Consider the following 23,888-nt stretch of genomic DNA (forward strand, 5'->3'; position numbering starts at 1 on the left):
TTACCTAATGTCCATCACCACCCTCTTCTTGATGGCTTAGGAGCATTCAATATCTGAGGAGGGAAGTCGGACTAAACGTAACATGAATAAAACTTTAATACATGACTTTGTTAGTAAACATGATTTATGTGTGGGTCACATCAGATAGATTTTCATCAGCAATGGTGGTTATTTGACAATAAAAAAACAATGACTCCCATGATCCCAGGCTACTTCACAGTGTCATCAAACTACATCTTTTGTTATAGTTTTAATGTAAGAGACCCCTTGCAGCAGAAATGACATATTGTGTGTTTGATATATTAAAAAGGAGCCGGGTGGGTCAAAACATTTCCTTCCTTCCTTGATTAAAATCTAGGGATGATAACAATTAATCACTGATCGATTATCGCTAAGAGTCGTTTAGAATTTGAGTGATCACATAAGTTTAATCAACCTGCTATCAAATAAAGATCTGAAATAAAACGATTTCTCTGCATGTTATCTGATATTGAGTTATATATATATTTCATATGTATTTCATGTTTTTACATGTTGCATAGGATTTATATTGCTGTTAGAGAATATCCAATGTTTTGCTCTAAAAATAAAGCTTTGTTTGACAGGGAAAAAATGCATTTGTTATTGTTTGGTATTTGTAGTACCTTTAAGTTTTTGTAATGTTGATTAATCCATTAAATGATCATTGATATTATCAATGATTGATTAAAGTCTGGGTAAAGTAAAAGGTGAGTTTTTCTTCTAAACACATTATACATGTTAGAAAATACTTGCAGAAAACGTGAAAAGACTGGGAAATATATAGTACTTGATTCTAGAGTTCGAATTTTTGGGTGGGCCTGAAACATGGCTTAATAACATGCTGGAGTCATGGTCCCCCATCACTATATAAGCCCTACAAATCCCTAACAGTCGGTTACAAACGAACCTTCAGTGACTCTCTGTTCAAATCAGCTCAGCAGTTCACTTCAGCTCACTTCAGTTTCAACAACCCAACACAGACGGAAAAAATACCATCCTGTCACCGTCCTCTGGCTCTGGTGGCTTAGACATGTCTGGACATGTCCAATAAAGCTGCTAGATGGAGTGTCCATGTTTCAGGTAGTTTTCAGGTCAGAAATGGTGTTTGACACTGAGACTTTTTTTCATGATTTTGAGACCTAATTTTATATACTTGGCATTTTTTTAATCCATCAGATTTGGCTGAGTTGTTAATAACATGTTTCTGTGGTTTGACAAACTCGGAACACACATTTATTATTGTTTGAGAGTATCCTGAGGAAAATGCTTACAATTTGCAACTCTGTTAAAAACAGCCACTCTATAGGAGAGACAGCAGGGCGATTTTGGGGTGTTCATAATAAGGATAATTGTGAAGCTGCACTGGTCATCTGGAAAATGTTTGCAAATTCTTTTGCTTCTTAATGAAGTCATATTATTTTTGGTATGTAATGTATATCGGATCATCTGGAGACTGGCTGAACATTGTTTTTTGATGTAAAAAGGTATTTTTAAGAAGAGGAAAGACAATCATGGAGGAGAGTTGAAGCTGACATTGTTTCTCTGACATGACACATCTTTGTTAGTACTCATCTCATTTTGTGTGTAAAAACTGTCATGGAGACAATTTGGACAGTTTCTCAAGTTAGCCAGGCTTTGTTATGCAGCTCAGAACACCAGCTATGTCCCTCCTCTGTCTCTGCTCTCTCCACCGGGGAAGCACAAAGCAATCAATGCTAATGAGTCAAGCCAGTCTCCCTCCTCAAATAAAAACCTAATGAAAGGTGGGGAGATGCTGAACCGAGCACATGAGCAACACTGTTATTTCTAGTCAGGAAGCAGTGGCCCAGCAGCCTTCATCTGTCTTTTCATAAGTCTACATTTTTCACCCACTCATCATCAGCCTCTTCAGCTGGCCCTCTGCAATACCCAACACAGTGTATGGTGAAATAGATCACCAAATGCTCACGCTGTACGCCTTATCTGTGGGGAATGGTTCAATATGCTCATTGACTTAATGAATATGGAGTTAGATTAAAAAAGACTACAAAAAGTGTCAGACAAATGAGTGAAGATGGATTTGGTTAGTTAGAGCTTTGGGGTAGACTGTGGAAACAAATAAGGGTCATTAACATCTTGAGCTTGTGAGGTGATGTTAACAAAGAATTCCAAAGCCTGCAATTAAGGGCTGGATATCATTTAAGAAATTATGATACCAGTACCAATACCAGCACCCTTCATTTAACACCTTTTTGTCTACTTTATTTGATACTGATCATGTGAATGGAAGCATTACTTAAAGCTTAAATCTCCACATTAAAATGTCTAAAGATGACTGCATATATATTTTTGATTTGTGTATGTACATTATCCCAGAAGTTTCCAACATTTAAAACAGTCAAACCCAGAGAAATACATGATTTATTCAAGGTAGTTGTGCACACCTGATAGGTGTTGCTAACTAGCTGCTAGTTGCTATAACTTCAGGGAAAAAACAGGCTATGTTGGCCAAAATGGCCAAATTTCTTAAATATCTCAAGGACAAGGTACCATTACTATGAGTTTGGAGAGAAGACGAGTAAATTACTTGCATGGCAAATCAAGAAACAAGAAACTGATAAATTCATCCAGGAAATTCAATCAGAGGGGGAACTTATCAACAACCCCACAGATATTAACAGGAGATTTAAAATATTCTATGAAACTCTGTATCAATCTGATATTAATTCTGACAGTACGGAAGCAAAGACGTTTTTACACAAACTAAAAATGCCCAAATTAAATGCTGAGAACCAAACATTACTAGATGCTGATATAGCTGTTGCTGAGGTTTGTGAAGCAGTAAACTTGTTACAAAATAATAAATCACCAGGCCCTGATGGTTTTCCTGTAGAATACTATAAAGTATTCTTCAATAATTTGGCTTCCCTGCTTATAAACATAATCATAGAATCACTTACTAATCAACAGCTGCCAAGTTTGCTTGAAATGGCAACTATAATATATCCTTATCCATGCAGACCAAACAGGGTTTGTCAGGGGCAGACAAGGCTCTGAACGTGCGCCAATTGTTTCACATTATTGACGCAGCTCAGAAACAAGAAAATCCTATGTTAATAATTTCAATGGATGCATTTAAAGCATTTGACAGAATTGAACCTACCTTCCTACTTGAGACCCTTGAAGCAATGAACTTTGGAAATACCTTTATCAAATACATTAAAACAATCTTAAATGCTCCGAAAGCCAAGATTCTAACTAATGGTGTTTTGTCTGATTGCATCTCTCTTTCAAGAGGCTGTAGGCAAGGATGTCCAGCTTCACCCTTGCTTTTCAATTTGGCCATTGAACCCCTGGCCTGCGCAATTAGATCTAATCCTAAAATTGCAGGAATTAAACTTGGCGATGCTGAACAAAAGATATCATTATACGCGGATGACCTTCTGATGTATATTATGGACCCATTAACCTAATTTCCATTAGTTCTAGAATGTCTGAAAGAATGCAGTACATCATCAGGCTATCAGGCTAAGCTTAACTTTACTAAAAGTAAAATATTGCCATTTCATGTGCATGATACCCAAATTAAGCAAATCACATCACCTCTGAAATGGTCTCCTAATGGAATTATGGATTTGGGAATCTGGGTTGGAAAATCATTTGATAAAACATACACAGAAAACTACATTAAATTAATGGAACAAACCAAACTTGACCTTAAAAGGTGGATGGACTTACCCTTGTCCTTAATTGGAAGAATAAACACAATAAAAATGAATATTATGCCTAAATATATATACTTTTTTCACTGCATCCCCTTTAAGGTCCCTGTAAAATTCTTTAAAGATCTAAACAAGGTTCTGTCATCATTTATGTGGCACAAGAAACCACAGAGGGTGAAAATTACTACTCTACAGCGGCCATATTCAAAGGGTGAATTTAAATCTTCCTAATTTCCGAAAATATTATCTTGCAGCACAATTTAGAACCATATGGACCTGGCTACATTCAGAAGATGATGAAAGCAGATGGATATCAATAGAAAAACAAGAACTTTAAACAACCCCATTGAAAGTAGTTCCCTTCATAGGCAATAAAAACAACCTGAGTATAATCACCAAAAACAAAATCATACAAAACACGTTTGCTACATGGCAGGAGGCCCATCTTAGTCTTGGTTTGAAAGGGTCACTATTGAAGAACACTCCACTATGGAACAATCCGTATATTCCAAAGCCCATAGCAGATAGCACACTCAAAAGCTGGGTGGATAGAGGCATCAAAATAGTCGGGGACTTGTACACAGAAGGTATATTCTCGAGTTTTCTGCAACTGTCCCAAAAATTTAATTTGCCTCAACACAATTTGTTTAAATACTTGCAAATTAGACACTGGGTCAAAACAAATTCACCTGATAGATTCCCTGACATTCTGGAGGAGACTCCATTGGAGAAACAGTTACTTAACACCTTACGTACATCAACCAGAGGTCTAACGTCAGTTATTTATAATATCCTCAATAATAATTGTCCTGAAAATGGAACATTTCTCACGAAACATAAATGGGAAATGAACCTAAATTGTTCATATGATGATGCTGATTGGAATAAGCTTTTGGAACAAGCTCAAACATTATTAACTTCAACCAAGCACAGATTAATTCAATTCAACATCTTGCACAGAACATACTATACACCTGTTAAGCTGCACACATTTAATAATACCATATCACCTGTGTGTTAGAAATGCAAGTTTACAAATGCAGATCTTTTGCATATGATCTGGCACTGCCCAGTGATTGCAGAGTTTTGGAAATATATTATTAAAACTACCTCAGATAGTATACAAAATACTATTCCACTAGATCCAAAAATTTGGATCCTTGGAGATTTGAATCAAATGAAACTATACAACTCTGTCAAGCGCTTTTTTATTCGCTAGTACTGCTGGGAAAAAATGTATTTTAGTAAACTGGAAATCTGACTTCCCTCCCTCACAAAGACACTGGATCAATGAATTAACATCATACTGTACTCCGGAGAAGATTCTCTATAATGTCAGAAAAAGGCCCACAATGTTTAAAAAGATATGGGGAGCCTTCATAGATGCTTTACCTCACCTTAAATGTGATGAATGAAAATATGTATCTTTGTATATATATGTGTGTGTATATATATATATATATGTATGTGTATGTGTATGTATGTGTGTATATATATATATGTTTTGTTTTTTCATGTTGTTATTGTAAGGGGAGACAAAGTGCACGGTACACTTCTTTTCTTGTAGATCCTTGTTTTTTCCCTTTGTCTTCTCTTTATTGTTGTTTGTTTTTTTCTTTCCTTTTTCTTTATTTTTCTTCTATTTGTATTGTTGAAAAATGTTAAATTGCAGTTGTATGCTACTTGAAGCCTCAACTTTACTAATAAATAAACCATTAAAAATAAAAAAGAAAGTGAGGAAGGCAGACAGCGAACATGACAAAAAGCAACATGAATAAAACTTAAAAACATTACTTCGTCCTTGTCCTAGGAACTGGAAACAAGCATGTACTTTCAAAATAAAACCTCAAAATAAGTCTCTAGACAACAATATCTGAATGTGAATAATTTACAACATAGAATGAAATAGTTTGTTTCTTTCAAGGAAGGAATCACCCCAAAAATGAGCCAAAAAAAAAAAAAATTGTCAATGGATTCAGCCCAACATCGATAGGTGATATATTCCAATAAGTCCAGTCACCCAGCTGTACACTACAAGCATACTTTTGAGTGTTTACGTGGCACCTCGGCATACTGAGCTGCCTACTCTGTCAAATGCGCTGCAGTTGACTCCACTGCACCACAGACTGTATGGGTTATAGCTGCTGCAGTAGGGGGGAAATCACAGTGAACAATGGCAGGAATTGGCTATGAGCAAAACCATAGAGGGTACAAAAAGTATCAAATGCAGGTATCATTTGACTGGAGAAGTTTCAATACCAATTAATACTGGGGTATTCAGCAAAGATATCAAGTACCCATACTGCAGTTGGGGTGCATGCACGAATCTGAATGTATCTATTGAGTTTCCCATAGAATTCACATATGCACAAAATACATTAGCTGCAAAACTTTACAAATTCACATATTTGATATGCTCATGAATACAGTTATTTTTCACATGCAAACAAAAGGTGATATAAAACTGCAGGCTGATTTAACCTCATTTCACAAGCTCAAAATATTAATGAGCCTCATTTGCTTCCACAGGGGAGATTTAATTTTCCTCAGCCTTCCTGCCAGTTTGTATAGGGAGGCTGCAGGGGAAATTAGAGAAAATACATTAACACAGCAGTTTTCTCAATGATCTTTATTAAAATTAAAGATCTGATCTAAAGAACTGGTGTTGATCATTATTTTGACACACAACTCTGTCCCCATTCAAATCAGTGCAGAGCTTTATTTTATAATAGGTAATTTGATACAAGATCTAGGGGGACTGAAGGTGTAATTACATCTCAGATGTTTTCTTTGTTTTTAATTTAGTTGATTTTTTTAATTCAGTTTGTCAGGGCTCAGCCTGCACAGTTGCAAATGAATCCTGTTTTTCTTTTTTTTCCCACAAAACAAATGTGATTGTAGTTCTTTTATCATGAGAGAAGCGTGATGATCTCATCTGTTGTCTGTATTGCAGTTGTCCTTCCTTAGTGTTTGTATCTGTGAAGCACACATGCAGTCAGATGAGCAGCAGTTATGATTTAACTGGTCAAATTTCACCTTGAAAAGTTATCTTGAAAAGATTTTATTTACAGAATTTTTCTAGAGCTTTTGACCACATCTCATGTTCTTCATGATTGAATGGAGTCAGCTCAGTTGGCACAGAGATAGTTCAGTTGTCGTCACATTACCCATGTGTGGAACTTTGGTAAAATGATGGTGTATTCTGACACTCCGACACTGCAATTTGTCTCTCTGTCTCTTTTGTCCAGCAGCAGGCTCTATGCTGGACTCCTTGATGGAGGGCGACTTTGAGGCAGTTCTGCTGAGCCACCAGGTGTTAGATCTGCTCACTGGAGATGGCAGTTGCGACGAGGGGGAGAACATTGAGGCCTACTTGGAGAGACAGGTGTTGCTGTACCTGACTGGTGGCACCAAAGATGACCAGACCAACAGGTAATACAGCAAGGAAGGACACCACATATCACAGCAGCTAGATGATTTCTCAATGTGTTTGAACTGCCTGTAGCAGCTGGTAGAGTCAGGTAAAATCTTGTAAATGTGTAACCATCAAGGATCAAGTTATATTCAGCTTAATCCTCCACACTGTGAGTTGGATGCTTTAGATTAAGTCCCTTTGGGATGTATAGCATAATTGGTCAAAGTTAAGTGATCACATTGATTTGTCCATGAAGTTGATGCCCCCCCCCCCCTCCCCCCAACCCCAATTCTGAAAAACTTGGTACTTTATACAATGATGTGGGTTTTCAATGCAGTTTTTAATGCAGTGCTGCCTGAGGGGTCAAAGGTCACAGGCATTCAGTGATGGTTTTCAGTCTTGCCCCTTAGTTGCAGAGATCTCTAAATTCCTGCAGTTACGTGTTGAGATGGTATTTCAAACAGGTGTTTTTTGAGCATTCCGTAACTTTCAGTCTTTTGTGGCTCCTGTCCCACCTCTTTGAAAATGTTGCAGGCATCAAATTCAGAATGTGTTTATATTTATGAAAACAATTAAGTGTATCAGTTTGAACATTAAATATCTTGTTTGTAAATATCTTGTACTGTATTCAATAGAATACAAGTTGATTGTTTGCAGATCATTGCATTCTGTTTTTATGTACATTTTACACAGCACCCCAACTTTTCTGGAATTAGGGTGGCACATCAGCCAAAGCAATAAAATATAGTAGTTGCCATGGCAATTTTATGTCAATCTCTGAGCCAAATAATCAGTTCTTGTCATTCTAAAAACTGGTCTGAACATTATATTATATTTATTTTCCAGGGGCTATGGAGCAAGTCCAACGGAAATTAAATTTCATGTTTATTTTCTTCTACATCTTAAATATCTAGAGGTAGAGTACAGTATCTTGTTTTCTCCAGCCTTTTTCAGTTCAGCGCCTTGATCCAATCTTGGAAATTAGACTGGATAAACATGCTTTCAGTTTATGATAAAAAGGCACCCAGCCAGTAGATAGTGGCAGGTAGTGAAAGCCAAGATGAGCCAGACAGATTAATATCAAAAAGAATGCCAAAAATCACTGTACGTGATGCAGGCACACTGCAGTGCTTCAAATATTCCATTGCTGAGATCACTGGGGAGCAGGTGTAAGTCTAGAAAAATCTCTGATTGTGAATATAACTCATGATTTAGTCACTGATTTTTCTGGACTGCAAATGGTTACTAGTAAACTGGACAGTCAATGTTTGTGTTATTTTGTGACATTTTTGCATGCCAAACTGTCATTTCCACTAGTGAAAACTGAATTGCTTTGCTATGAGTAAATGTTAAAAGGGCTTGCTGTAAGGAGCATCTCCTTTTCTGCTAACATAAAAACATGGCTTAAAATGTATTTTTGACATGATTTTTGGCTGCAAAAGTAAGTAGTTTACATTTCAGTAACTTGCAGTTAATAATGATGATAAACTGATAAATAAGATTGTGAGCTGCTGAAGTGAGCCCACTAATTAAAATCCCTGTGTTGACCTGATGAGGTGGGTTTGGGAGTGGGAGTAGTTGAGTGAAGCACAAAGCTGTTCTCAAGAGTGTTTGTTCATTCTCCTTTCACCACCTCTATTCCTTTTGTCATGAATTATTAATTTTTAATAAGGACAGCTTAACATCTGCCTTCTTTCTCTCAGGGGAGAAGTGTCCGTGAGTAAATGTTGAATGCAGCACATATTGCTCCTCCTCTGCCCTCATCATGATTGGATTCTTTTTCCCTCTTCTATCACCTTCCATCACTTTCTCAGCCTAATAGAAAGCCAGCAAAGCATGTCACTGATCTGTCTCTTTTTAAAACCCTTTAACTGCTGGCAGAGTGAGGTGGCAGCTAGAAAACACTGCTGTCACTGTGCCACTCTACAAACCTCTGTGAGCATCTGGCAATAGAATGATTTCTGAAAAGCTTTAAGAATGTTTATTTATCAGCTCTTCTCTACAGTGTCTCCATCCACTAAGTCCAGTGTGTGTCCTGTGTCTCCTCCTGCAGGGAGCTGGCAGTGATGGCCCTGGCTGTCTCTTGCCTCCAGCTGTTTGCCCAAAGTAACTGGACTGGCCCTCCGGTCTCCATCCATGTCTCTGAATTGCTGCCCCCGGCACTGCTCTCCTCTCAGGTATGAGACCCTGTCATCACTCTGTCCTGCTTCGGTGTCATGTATCATCCTGTGGCCTACACTCAGTTCATTGAAAACATGTGTCTGAAAACCAGAATATACTGTCATAGCTCTGTCAATGTCGAAGTAATTTAAAGTCAAAATCATCAGTATCACTTAAAGGGATAGTTCACCCCAAAATGATGATTCAGTCATTATCTACTCACTCTCATGCCAATGAGGGTCGGGTTTATTTTGTTAGTCTCCTGCAGTCCCAACAAGCCGCATTCACACCATCACACCACACACACCCAATTCAGAGTGTGTGCATGTAAACATGACTCCAAGCTAAGGATCTACAGTGAAGATTCGGGCTTAAAAACATAGTGTAATTAACATTTGTTTAATCAACTTGGCATGTTGGGACTTTAGGAGACTTGGATTACACCTTGGAGCAGTCTGGAGGCATTTTATGTATTTTTTTTCTCCCCAGTTTTTTACATTTGAAAACTGGTCATCATTTCACCACGGTTTTCCTGTGAAGCTCCAGCAGTGTTTTGTGGTCTAACAAACTAAACCTGACCTTCAGTCTGCATGAGGATGAGTAGGTAATGACTGAATTTTAATTTTTGGGTGAACTATCCCTTTAAATTGACAGGTGTACAAGGAATTTTCCTTGGGCAGTTGTCAGAGTGTAAAAACAATAGAAGTATCTGCTAAACTGGATATTTACATAATACAACAGATGTACAGTGTTTTATTATTGCAGAGTGGAGGGGGATGTGCTCTGTGCCTGTGTTTATGAAGGCTCTGGCCTGGGGGAGGAGAGAGTGAAGGTGATGAGTAGTCCTTGTTTTCAGACTCTGATGTCTCAGCAGGGGAGTCTCTGGTAAAGAGAGTGGCTGGAGTGGGAGCAGTCAGCCATGGTTTTCCCTACTCTGTTTTTCATTCTGGAAGAATAGAGGGTCTGTTAAAAAAGGGAGTGGTTAGCCAGTGATTTGCTCTGCACATCACACAAGGAGGACGAAAAACAGTCTATTTAGTAACTGGATGAGGCATTTTAAACAGGAAAGTGAAGCGGTCCATTCTTAATGAAATGCCAGGCATGGTTAAAGTCTGTGTAAAGGGAAGACTTTTTCTTCTAAATACATTAAATAACAATAAATACATACATACATGAAAAGACACATGAAAAGACTGTATAAAACTGAATTTCTGGAGTTAGACCGTTAAACTATTTGGATTTTTCTGGCTGGACCTGAAATATGGCCTGGTGACACAGCAGTGCCATGGTCCATCTTCACCATATAAGCCCCATGAACCAACTCACAAATGACATCGCCTCCCCAACTGTCATTTACAAATGTACCTTCAGCGACTCTGTCCAAATCAGCCCAGCAGTTCACTTCAGTTCACTTCAGCGAGTCTGAAGAGACAAAATAACATCCTGCAGCTGCTTGATGAGTTCCTGTCTTACTGAGGTTCCTCTGGTTCTTGTGGCTTAAACATGTCTGTACAGGTATGGTGAAGCTGCTTGAGAGAGGGTCTGTTTCACACTGAGACAGTGGAGTGGACACAAAACTGCTCACTTTTTCATGATTTTGAGACCTAATTTTGTGCACATTTTTTAATCATTCAAATTTGTCTGGATGGCTAATAACACATTTCCGTAGTGTAAACTAACATTTATTATTGTTTTACCCTGACTATAAGGGTTTTGATTGACAACAATTGTCAGCAACACTGGCTAATGAAATGCGTGCAAGTCATTATTTTAGCTCACAAAATCCACTGTTGTCTGCTAGAAATTTTTGTTTACATTTCTAAGGATTCTAAGACCTTGTGTTTCAACAATTACTCCTAAATTCAATGGTTAATCTGCCACCATTATCACCATAAACTGCGTAAATGCAGTGCAAGAATGGAAAGTTTGGCAGACGTAACAACAGTAACTAAGGAAGGTGGTGCATTGCAAAGGGTCAATTGCAATATGAAATTTTCCTGCCGTTTCATCTCTGCATTATGCATTGTTAACTTCTATAAAACCTTTCTCTGCAGGTGTGTGAACTACCTCACAAAAGAGCTGTGGTTTAGACTGTACATGTGCTAAATGTGCTTCCTATGTGTATTATCAGTTACAGGTATATAATATTTATAGTTCAACCACTGACAAATGAAATAAATTATAAATCATCGTAAAGCAATAAATCACGGTCTTTGCTGGGTGCCATCTACCTTACTTTTCCATTGCTGTACAAAGTGAGCAGAGGCTGAGAAGAGAGGGAGCTGTAGACTGGCACGGTGCAGGAAAAGTGCCCAGTAATGAAGCATCTCCAGGGTCCTAATTACACAGAGTTGAGGAGATTGCTTCCTCTAGGCACTGCTGTGCTGATAGCAGAATGGTGCATTTCACACCGCCATTACACCAGAGGAGAGGGCCATTCCTTTTATCAAAGTAATCCCTTCGGCATCAATAATTTATCTGTGCTGTCACACCAAGGAGCGTGTGTTATAAAGCAGGTCGTCCACACATGCATGACAGTGCAGGTGAAAGGGAGGACAAACATGGCCCAGCGATTGTCATGTGGATTTAATTCATCTAGAGACCAGAGAAAATATTAACTGAGAATCTAATTCATCTGGACGGAAGTAAAAGCCCACCATGCTGATGAGACCAGTGTAATGATCGTCATGGGGAAGCTGGCTAATGATGATATACGCTTTGTACTGTATAAGCAGGAACAATGAAATGCAAATATTTGAAAAACATAAAGCGTACTGTATGTTTAAATGTGCTCATATGCACATGAGCCTGGCATGTAAATTAACAAGTGTGTGCACATTGTTAAGAATATAACATGAATGTTGAGATCAATGTTTTTATAGCAACAGACAAGAGACAACATGCACAGTTTTTTTTCATCAAATGGTTTTATTTCTGAGGTCAACATTCATTCTGTGGAGAGATTGGAATATTTCTCAGGTAATGCATTACAAAATTAAGCACATCATAGACATATATTAGTTTAAGCAGTAACAAAGTAATATAATGCATTACAACCATAATTTTGGTAATATTCTAACATTACTGCATCACTTAGCACATTACAAAGGGCCCCAGAGGACCTTAAAAAGCTTGAAACTGTAGTTAATACAGCTGGTATCAAGAAGTGTAAGAGAGAGCCACCACAGTAATGGTTAAATCTGGGACCTATTCAGTCAAATAGCTAAAATACCTCCAATCAGCTGTTTTTTGTGCTAATTGGTGCCAGTTTAGTGAGACATCTTGATTGATCAGAGCTATGTAGATTATTGTATCGCCTGAGAGCTAGTTTTTTTTTTTGTTTTTTTTTTTGCCAGTGACTGCTTGTGCATATGACAATAAAGAACACAGACTGGGGATGTCTTCTTCTTATATAGCTAGCTAACTCATAAAATACCAGCATTCATGAGACTGATACAGCAGAAAAGCCACCTGTGTGATAATTACGAAAAACATTAGCAGAAAGCCCTGAAAACTCACAATTGTTAAAACAGATCTAAGGGATCCTCATCAAGATCATGTAAAGAACAGCAACAAAAAATGTCCGCCATTATATTAACATAATTCTCCTAACTCTCAATCATTGATATCTGTATCAACCTCAAAAAGCCAGTATTATTCAAGCTATATTCAAAAGGTGTCTCGTGTTTTATTTTTAGTTTCTTCCCACTGTCCCCTACAACTGTTGCTCATCTCAGAAAGCTGTGGTTGTAGAGTATATTCATGTCAGTGGAAAGACTGATTTTTGCATATGTTTGACTGGCAGTCTCAGACCCTGGTGGAGGCAATCCACTCCAGCCTGCTCCTGGATGGGGAGTCTGTGTACAGCCTGGTTACCAACCCCTTCCTCCTCCTGCTGGCCAGGGTTATTCTCACCAAGTGCTCCTCCAAAATGGACAGCCTCCAGGTAAGACTGTCTTTCTGTCCCAACCAACTCCTCCTAATGGAGATTTTGATTAATGCTTACTTAGTCATTGGTATCACAGGGAGTGTACATTGTACTGGAATTTGAACTGGCATTTTATCAGTCCCAGCTTGAAGACTGTTTTGTTTTTTATGGCTGCATAGCAAGGCTTAGCAGTGTATAGTACAGGGCCTAATATGGATTTATAGTATGCACATAAAGCCTTTCTCAGAACAAGAGATTTCAAACTTGACAAGTTGAACCTAGGGCTGACAGCTCTACTGAATGCAAGGACACAGCAGCATTTTGACTGACAGCACCAGAGTGGTATACTAAAAAGCCAGGTTAATGGGTTAGCAAAGCATATTGAGTCTAAAGCCAGATTTTTTATGTCAACTCTTTGAAACTGGCAAGATCATCATGGCGACCTCTCCCAATGCTTTTCTGCTGTAGATAATTTACTGCTCATGTGCTCCTTAAATGCTGTTGGGAGAGAGGGGAATTCATTGCCAGCAGCATTCTCCACCAGGCAGTCAGACGTTGGGCCTGCTTTAGGTGCATAATCCCACCACCTCCAAATTATGTTTATCACTCCCCTCTCCTGTACACAACATTGTTCATCCACCCTCCCCTCTCCCCTGGCAGCAACTCACAGCCCACTGCACAGCAGTAAATATGGCAGGAGAAGGAGGAGCTCTCAGTCAGGAGACAGGTGTACACGTGTGTGCTGACACGATGAATATATGTGTGAACATGCTTAGTTAGAGCGCGTACGTGTGCTTGAAGATATTGATTTGGTGAGACAGACAATTAAACCTCCATGTAACCATGCAACAGAGGAACTTGCATTGGAAATGAGGCAGGAGATATCCTCTGTGACACACAAATAACCTTTTTACATGGTTCACTTGCACTCTCCCAGGGCTAAATGAGAACAGGATGGTACAGCGGGTAAGACAGTTCTGGTGTAAGAGAAAATATAGCACTTACATGGCTGCAAGACATTTATTTTTTTCCCTCCTGCCGCTTTGTGTTCTGGTCAGACACAAAAAGCAAAGGAGTTGGAGTTTTTTATGCAAAGTCAGCACTCAGCTCCAGTACACACCACTCTGGACATTGGTGTTTTATTTGTGCTAAAGGGGCCTCAAGAGCAGCACTTTGTGTTTATTTATTAACCTAAGCATGTGCTGCCTGAGCTAAAGGCATGCTGTATTATTTATATTATAATTTCTACATATTATTTATGCATTAAAATCACAGTGGAATGAAAACTAGATTTCTACTTACGGATACACACGTATTTAATATACAAATGCCACTAAAATTACTTAAATCATGTTTTAGCTCAACATTGTGTAACATTTACTGCAAATTGTTATAAAGTGTTCTTCAGGTATGCCTGAGCAATGGACCCTTTTCACAGCAGCCATATGAAATAGTAGGGTAGACACAGGGGTTACCAGAGGGGCAGGGGCAGAAAAATAAAAAGGGCACCAACTGTGTGCAGAGGGGCACCAGCAGTCCAAAAGTCATGATGCATTCACGGTGAAACAGTTCCAGTAACTGGTTTAATTAAAGCCTGTAAAGCACTGCATCACACTTTCTCCACTGGAAGGATACCTTAAAGGGCACTTTTACTTGTTTTGTCCACTGAAAGGTTGCTCAGAGGGCATTTTACTTTTATTGTCCATTTGAAGGGTGCCCTAGAGAACCATCCATCCATCCATCTTCAACCGCTTATCTGAAGTCAGGTTGCAGAGGTAACAGGGGATCTCATCTTTCCCTTTCCCCGGCCACATTTACCAGCTCTGAGGGTCCCGAAGCGTTTCCAGGCCAGGGTAGAGATATAATCCCTCCACCTAGTCCTTGGTCTGCTCTGTGACCTCCTCCCAGCTGGATGAGCTTGGAACACCTGGCCAAGTGGCATCCTTACTAGAGGCCTGAACCACCTTAACTGGCTCCTTTCTATGCAAAGGAGCAGTGGCTCTTCTCCTAGCCCCTCACAGCTGACTGAGCTTCTCACTCTATCCCTAAGAGAGATGCCAGCCACCCTCCTGAGAAAACCCATTTCAGCCAGTTGTATCCACGATCCCGTTCTTTTGATCACAACCTCTTCATGACCATAGGTGAGAGCAGGAACGAAGATTGACTGGTAGAGTGAGAGCTTTGCCTTCTGGCTCAGCTCTTTTTTCTTGACAATGGTGCAGTAAAATGAACACAATTCCGCTCCTGCTGCTCCGATTCTCCAGCCCATCTTACTGGCAGCATAGTCACCTCACTCAAGAACAAGACCCCCTCATCCTAGGCCACTCCATCAAATTGTCTTGGACATAGTGTCAACTAAGTAGGCACTTCATCACTTTTTGTTCACTGAAAGGCACCCTAAAGTACACTTAATCAAGTTTTGTCTACCATAGGGGCATCCAAGAGGGCACCAGGGAGGGACAATTGGGCAAAACTGCAGTTATCAGTAATTGAAACTCCAGGCATGTATTTATGTTCAGTTTATTCTAAACCAGATATTCTTGTACCCCAGGTTAATATCCTCCAATTCTGGCTATATAGACCAACTAGCAGGTGTATGTTTTAAAAAGCCATATGCAAAGGTGTAGAGCTGTTTATTTAAGTACCAGAGCTCATTTCAGATCATGTAAACAATGTTCCTACAGTGAAAAGTTTATATTCATTCAGCAATAAATGAGCACACAATCAAATGTTTGACTGATTTTATGGATAGTATTTGACATCAGACTGAATCAATCAGGTCAGTAGAGTGGGCAGAATAGTTAAATCATATTGAAAATATTTTGCAGCAGTCAGTCCACATGAGCTGTCTCTATCTCGCTCTGTCTCACCCTATCCTGCAGTTGCACATCTGCATTTCACTTTTCTCATGAAAAACAAAAGAACTGTAAGAAGAAGCCTCTCACTGAAAAATGGGCCAATTAACTTGCAACTCACTGTTTAATTGAGCTCTATGCACAGCAAGCAGCAAACTTAAGTGTTGAATGAAAAATAATCACAATTAATTCACTTTAAATATACTATTTTTATTTTAGATATTTTAGATGCCCTTTTCCCACAGGACATTTTGACCATTGATATTTTCATCTGCCAGACAGCTACACGTAACAGTGGCAAAAAACTGGCATATGGTGGCTTACATCAACCCTGATTGTACCAGAAATAATTCAAAATTGACCTTGTTAATACATGCAAGGAATCTGGTGAATGAAATGAAATGAAATGATTTTCAGTTTCTTCAAACACAGTGGTTTAAGATGGTTTAGCAGAACTTTTGGCTTGTTGGGTCAAAGCTGTTTAACTGTCTGACAGCTCGTGTTTCTTTACTTATCAGATGTTGTTGCAGTCCCAGAGCTCAGTAGTTACTTTGGGGAGCACAGTGTTATATTAGAAATGAAGTTCCAGAATTCTCTTTTAAGTTTCTTGCCAACATCATGTTTTCAGTAGTACTGTGCAAATGTTTTAGGCAGGTTTGAAGAAATGCTGTAAAGTAAGAATGCTTTCAAAAATATAAAATCTAGTTGTTTGTTTTTATCAATTTACAAAATGCAAAGTGAGCAAACGGAAGAAAAATCTAAATCAAATCAATATTTGGTGTGACCACCCTTTGCCTTCTAAACAGCATCTAAGTACACTTGCACACAGCTTTTGAAGGAACTTGGCAGGTAGGTTGTTTCAAACATCTTGGAGAACCAACCACAGATCTTCTGTGGATGTGGGCTGCCTCAGATCCTTCTGTTTCTCTATGATGTTGAGATCAGAGCTCTATGGGGGCCATACCATCACTTCCAGGACTCTTTGTTCTTCTTTACGCTGAGGATAGTTCCTAATGACATTGGCTGTATGTTTGAGGTTATTGTCTTGCTGCAGAATAAATCTGGGGCCAATCAGATGCCTCCGTGATAGTATTGCATGATGGATAAGTATCTGCCTATATTTTTCAGCACTGAGGACATCATTGATCCTGACCAAATCCACAATTCCATTTGCAGAAATCCAGCCCCAAACTTGCAAGGAACCTCCACCATGCTTCATTGTTGCCTGCAGGCACTCATTATTGTACTGCTCTCCAGCCCTTCAGTGAACAAACTGCCTTCTCCTACAGTCAAATATTTCAAATTTTGACTCATCAGTCCAGAGCACCTGCTGCCATTTTTCTGTACCGCAGTTTCTATGTTTTCATGCATAGTTGAGTTGCTTGGCTTTGTTTCCATGTCGGAGGTTTGGCTTTTTGGCCACAGTTTTCCATGAAGACCATTGATGGATGTACCTGGGTCCCACTGTTTTCTGCTAGTTCTGAGCTGATGGCACTGCTGGACATCTTCTGATTTTGAAGAGAAGTAAACAAAGTGTGTCTTCCATCTGCTGCACTAAATTTCCTTGGCCGACCTTTGTGTGTATGGTCCTCAGCGTTGCCCATTTCTTTGTGCTTCTTCAAAAGAGCTTGAACAGCACATCTTGAAACCCCAGTCTGCTTTGAAATCTTTATCTGGGAGAGACCTTGCTGATGCAGAACTCCCTGTGTCTTGTTGCTGTGCTCAGTCTTGTCATGGTGTATGAACTGTGACATCAAACTGTCTTCCACAACCTCACCTTGGTAGCAGAGTTTGGCTGTTCTTCACCCAGTTCTAAGCCTCCTACACAGCTGTTTCTGTTTCACTAAATGACTGTGTTTCAGCCTACATATGAAATTGATGATCTTTAGCATGTTTAGTATAATTGGTTAATCATACACCTGACACTATATATATATGACATACACACACACACACACACACACACACACAGACACAGACACACACACACGCACACATATATATGTATATGTATGTATGTAATACATTTGATATAGAGGCATCAGACTGATGGATGAAAATGTCAGAATTTTATGAGTAATATATATTTATTTATATATTATAGTCTTATTTCATTTATAAACTGAAAAGGTGTGTCATGTATTCTCACTTGTTCTTTTTTGTCTCTTTACTTTATTGGTGTGTATTTTTCAGCTGTTGCCTTGGTGGACGCTGCGTTACATCAACCTGCACCAACAAATCTTGGAGGCCTGTTCTCAGCAGCTCCTTTACTTGGCCCACAGCTGCATGGACAAAGGTGAGCACTGTAATGTGGACATCTCTGCACACATACAGTACACAGACAAAAACGCACTTTTAGGGGTTTTTGATTTTTATCAATTTCAATTTCAATAATGCTGGAAAATATATTTTCAGAAGTCAAACTCATGGCTATTAAACATTGTAACAGGCCAGCCTCTTAGCTCACACAACCAGCAGACAGCCATTTTCCTGCAGTATGAGATCTGTGTGTTAAAGGTGACACAGACGGTCCATTTAAGTCTCTCTCTCTCTCTCTCTCTCGCTCTCTCGCTCTCTCTCTCTCTCTCTTCCTCTTTCTCTTTCTCCTTGCTTGCTGTCCACACTAGCAGCTTCAGTGTCTCTTCATTAATGTTGAATAGGAATAAAAGAGAGTGATTTCTTATCATGATAAGATTTATTTATTAAATAGCATTTTTGTAGCTAAAGACTTGAACTTTGTCAGCTGCTTCAGACACACAGAATCATTTATAATGCATAGAAGACACATTAGGTGTTTGTTGATGTCAACTCATTATGAGCACGTATTTAATAAAAATGACAGAAAAAATTCTCTATGATGAGTTGACATGACACACAGGGGCATAACCAGGCCCACATGGGCACTGAATTATTTTTTATTTATTTATTCTATCATTAAATTTAGAAAAGAGAGAGAATTGTGTCACCTCTGTCAGCATAGAAGGTGACTTCTTACAGAGTTGACATGGACTTTTTCATTTCACAGCACAGTTCTAGTGAGCAGCCTTTTTTTTAAAGGTGCTCATAATGCTAATCAAAATGCATATTTTTAAACTATAATTCTTGTTTAACTTTAATTTAAAAGTGCTACAGAGTTGATGACCTGTAATGGACAGACGCGCGCACACACACACACACACACACACACACACACACACGTGTATATACATATATATATATTTACTCCTGGTACCTCAATGAAATTTTAGGATATTGCATGGGGATGCTGTTTACTGCCATGATCTGCTTTACCCCTTTGTTTGTAGTGCAGTGGTAGATGTGGTAGGTAGAACAATGTGTTCATGTTACATAGCAATCTACCAAGACTGCACTTGCACATATTTAACTGGTTAAGGCAGTGCCAAGCTTGATGACATTGCGCTGTGCTGCAGCAGAAGTTGAGTCTAGTTCATGGTCTCCACTGGGTGACCATGTGTGTTTCTGCTGGAGGGTTAGGGTTAGGGTCTGCTGTGTTTGCACTCCTGCTGTGTCATCAGGCTGGCACCATTCACATGACGAGGTGACTACATTTTTTTCCACCGATTTGTGTTGAGAGACAAATCTGTTGTAACTGCACTTGAATTCAAGAGGAACTTGTTTCATTTACATGTTGATGAGTGGTTTATGCTGTTTATGCTCGCACACGCTGTGGTATCTACACAGGCTGCCTTTCTGCTCCAAGGCAGCTGCTGAAAGCCCAATATTTCTACATAGAGTTTGCAGATGAGCTTTTTGAACGCAATTGGTGATTTCCTGCTCGTTCAGACAGGGAGGAAGGGAGGGATCGAGATCGTAGAGGGAGAAAAGGAAGACGGGAAAAGAAGAAAAGACAGAAAGAAAAGAAAAAACACTGTCCTGCATCCGACCTTTTCCATGTCTGTGACATACTGCACCGATGTAGGCAATGAAACTGCAGTGAGAGGTGTCCCGTTGCTGATATAATGGTCATATGACTGTTATCAGATCATTTTAATATGTGTTTTTGCTGAGAACTGTGTGCATCACGCAGGAAAAAAAAACAGCCAAGCCTCCGAATCTCTAGATGAAGCGTGGCTGCAGCTGAAGCTGACGTGTGTGAGCAGTGCTGCACATGCAGGCTGTATGGATACCCTAAACTCTTAATATGGGCACTGAAATGAAAACCAACAGGTAATGCCACACACACGCACTGCTCACGGATGTAGTGTGACCAAGCTGTTAGTTTCATACAGAGTTATTTTACTAACAAGTCTGGGCACACTCCCCGTGATACCTACTAAAACTGTAAGCATCACACAATGCACCGAGGAAATGAAATGAGGCTGTTTATTTTCATTAGAATAATAGTTTGTGATGAATTGGTTTAGAGAAGATGTTCATTTTCTCTCCTCTTCAGGAAGCCAACCACCAGGCCTCTTATCAGAGGATGTTTAAGATGTTTGTGTAATTATTGTTTGCCTTTTGTCTCATCTTTGTAATGTGTTACTGGCTGGATCTTACTGTTTGAAGGCAGAGGGTGTGTTTGTTGGAGTGTGGTAAGTTGTGAGATGGTTAACAGAGTGTGAAGGGTGAGCAGTATGCACAGGCTACAAAACAGCCCAATCCATATTCCAGAGGAGCAGTTGGCCACACAATCCTTTTACGAGTGACGTGAGAAGAGAGGTGATGTGTTTCCCTCACGCTGCACAGCTCTGGGCAGCTGCTGCCAGAATATTTGCTTTGCTTCAGTTTTGTTGCTCAGAAGGGAAAGTGTTGCTGACTTAATTTCTAGAGCTCTTTTCACTTGTACAGCTTTTATGAAATTCTAATTCAAAGAGGCTTTATTGGCATGACCGTAACAAAGTACAGTATTGCCAAAGCACATTCAAGATATAAAATACTATAGATATGTGTGTATCTATCCATCTATCCATCTATCTGCAAATATTTAATTATACCTTTTCATGGGACAACACTCAAGAAATGACACTTTGATACAGGACAATGTAAAGTAGTCAGTGTACAGCTTGTATAACAGTGTAAATTTACTGTCCCCTCAAAATAACTCAACACACAGCCATTAATGTCTAAACTGCTGGCAACAAAAGTAAGTACACCCCTAGGTGAAAATGTCCAACTTGGGCCCAGTTTGCCATTTTCCCTCCCTGGTGCCATGTGACTCGTTAGTGTTACAGGGTCTCAGGTGTGAATGGGGAGCAGGTGTGTTAAATTTGGTGTCATCGCTCTCACTCTCTCTCATACTGGTCACTGGAAGTTCAATATGGCCCCTCATGGCAAAGAAGTCTCTGAAGATCTGAAAAAAAGAATTGTTGCTCTACATAAAGATGGCCAAGGCTATAAGAAGATTGGTAACACCCTGAAACTGAGCTGCAGCACAGTGGCCAAGACCATACAGTAGTTTAACAGGACAGGTTCCACTCAGAACAGGCCTCGCCATGGTTGACCAAAGAAGTTGAGTGCAAATGCTCAGCGTCATATCTAGAGGTTGTCTTTGGAAAATAGACGTATGAGTGCTGTAGAGGTTGAAGGGGTGGGGGGTCAGCCTGTCAGTGCTCAGACCATACGCTGCACACTGCATCATATTGGTCTGCATGGCTGTCGTCCCAGAAGGAAGCCTCTTCTACACTAAACTTATTTGGTTCAGATAGTGTCAAATGTGTGTGGCGGCAACCAGGTGAGGAGTACAAAGACAAGTGTGTCTTGCCTACAGTCAAGCATGGTGGTGGGAGTGTCATGGTCTGGGGCTGCATGAGTGCTGCCAGCACTGGGGAGCTACAGTTCATTGAGGGAACCATGAATGCCAACATGTACTGTGACATACTGAAGCAGAGCATGATCCCCTCCCTTCGGAAACTGGGCCACAGGCCAGTATTCCAACATGATAACGAACCCAAGCACACCTCCAAGACAACCACTACCTTGCTAAAGAAGCTGAGGGTAAAGGTGATGGACTGGCCAAGCATGTCTCCAGACCTAAACCCTATTGAGCATTTGTGGGGAATCCTCAAACGGAAAGTGGAGGAGCACAAGGTCTCTAACATCCACCAGCTCTGTAATGTCATCATGGAGGAGTGGAAGAGGATTCCAGTAACAACCTGTGACGCTCTGGTGAACTCCATGCCCAAGAGGGTTAAGGCAGTGCTGGTGGCCACACAAAATATTGACACTTTGGGCCCAATTTAGACATTTTCACCTAGGGGTGTACTCACTTTTGGTTTCAGCGGTTTAGACATTAATGGCTGTGTGTTGAGTTATGTTGAGGGGACAATAAATTTACACTGTTAAACAACTGTACACTGACTACTTTACATTGTCCTGTCCTAAAAATCATCTTCTACAGACTTAAAAAAAATCCTCATTTATTACAGATTCCTGCAAAAAAAAAAAAACAAAAAAACAAATCACACCATAATCATTTCAACATGCTTTTCAATTAAAATAAGAATAATAATGTAAAAATGATCATTACCTTTAACATCACAGATCATATCGCAGGTGCAGTATCAATCAAAATAATTAATAATTAGATATTCCAAATGGTTCAGTCCTACTTAAATGCTTCTTAAGCATTCTTCTTAAATGCTAAAGAATGCTTCTCTACATTTGTTGAACTGATAAATAGGTAAAAGGTAATAGCCAAAAGACAAACTTCACATTTTAAGATATTAAATCATTCTAAAGTCTGGCTTTTAGTGTGTTTTCCTTCTTTCACACAACCAGCAGACAGTCATTTTCCTGCAGTATGAGATTTCTGTGCTAAAGGTGACACAGATGTGTTGCATGTAAAGCTCTCTCTCTCCTAGCTTGCTCAGGGTGCCCGCAGCCTCAGTGTCTCTTCATTAATGTTGAATAGGAATAAAAGTGTGTGATTTCTTATCAGGAATGTTACACCTCCTCTCTGCTTCTTTCTCCTGCTGAGGATAATCTCTCTGTCTCTGTGACAGGGCCTTCATCCAGGCTGAATTAATAGTCAGATCTCATGGAAAGACCACGCAGCTCGGAGAGAGCAAGCTTTCATTCTCCCGTGCCCTCACCTCCACGCTCTGTTTGTCTTTTTAATGTGTCACCTCATGGCCTAAGTTCTTCAGGCCAGGGCTGTGAAGAGCGCAGCTGTACTCGGGCCACATGCATGGTGCTTAGGGGACAACTTGGATGTCTGTCTATTATTACTCCTGAATTTCAAACACAGCCCCATTCTTCTCAGAACTCCTCTGCATGTTTACATTGAAAGTTGCAGGTTTGATCACGTCTCTGCAGGAATCTCTGTCATGTACTCAGACTCGACTAGTTCCATGCAACTGCAGCTGCGTTTGAAAATAAATTAATAAATAAAGAACATGAAAGTGGTCATGACAACTTAATGAAAACATCATGAAATGGCAGCTGGAAACATCTTAATGTGTATTATTTTACCTGTTTAAATTACTTTATCAAGGTAATAGTCTGCAATTAGATGATAGCTAAGTCTGCATTTAACTAAAAGGAAGAGCACAACATGTGTGTCACTATACTAAACTAACTAGTGTGTTGCTGTCCAGTGTGTTCCAGTCACCCCATCATTTTCTCTCGTCAGTATAACTCTTAGATAACCCTCTCCCTGATACCACTGATGTCACTCATGTTAATCACATCTGTTTGCTATGTTAGTGAGGTTGCTAGCTTTTTATCCACTCCTGTATGTATTAAGCGTGTAATGCAGTAACTTTAACAGTGCAAACACAACACTTCCTGTATCTGTTTCAAATTTAAGGCCCGCCAGCATTTCACTGGACCAAAACCCTTAATTACTT

General features: G+C 39.6%; 1 protein-coding gene across 1 annotated transcript in view; it reads left to right on the forward strand.

Moving 5' to 3' along the window:
• ttc27 (tetratricopeptide repeat domain 27) overlaps window positions 1-23,888 on the forward strand; it is a 111,652-nt gene that overhangs the window by 8,673 nt on the left and 79,091 nt on the right. The window contains exons 2-5 of the mRNA XM_084735822.1: window positions 6,971-7,154; window positions 9,191-9,314; window positions 13,103-13,243; window positions 18,274-18,376. Coding sequence (XP_084591948.1) covers window positions 6,971-7,154; window positions 9,191-9,314; window positions 13,103-13,243; window positions 18,274-18,376 — 552 coding nt within the window. The remainder of the gene's footprint in view (window positions 1-6,970; window positions 7,155-9,190; window positions 9,315-13,102; window positions 13,244-18,273; window positions 18,377-23,888) is intronic.

This window comes from Lutjanus erythropterus, chromosome 14 (assembly GCF_056507025.1).
Source record: "Lutjanus erythropterus isolate fLutEry1 chromosome 14, fLutEry1.hap2, whole genome shotgun sequence".
NCBI lineage: Eukaryota > Metazoa > Chordata > Actinopteri > Lutjaniformes > Lutjanidae > Lutjanus > Lutjanus erythropterus.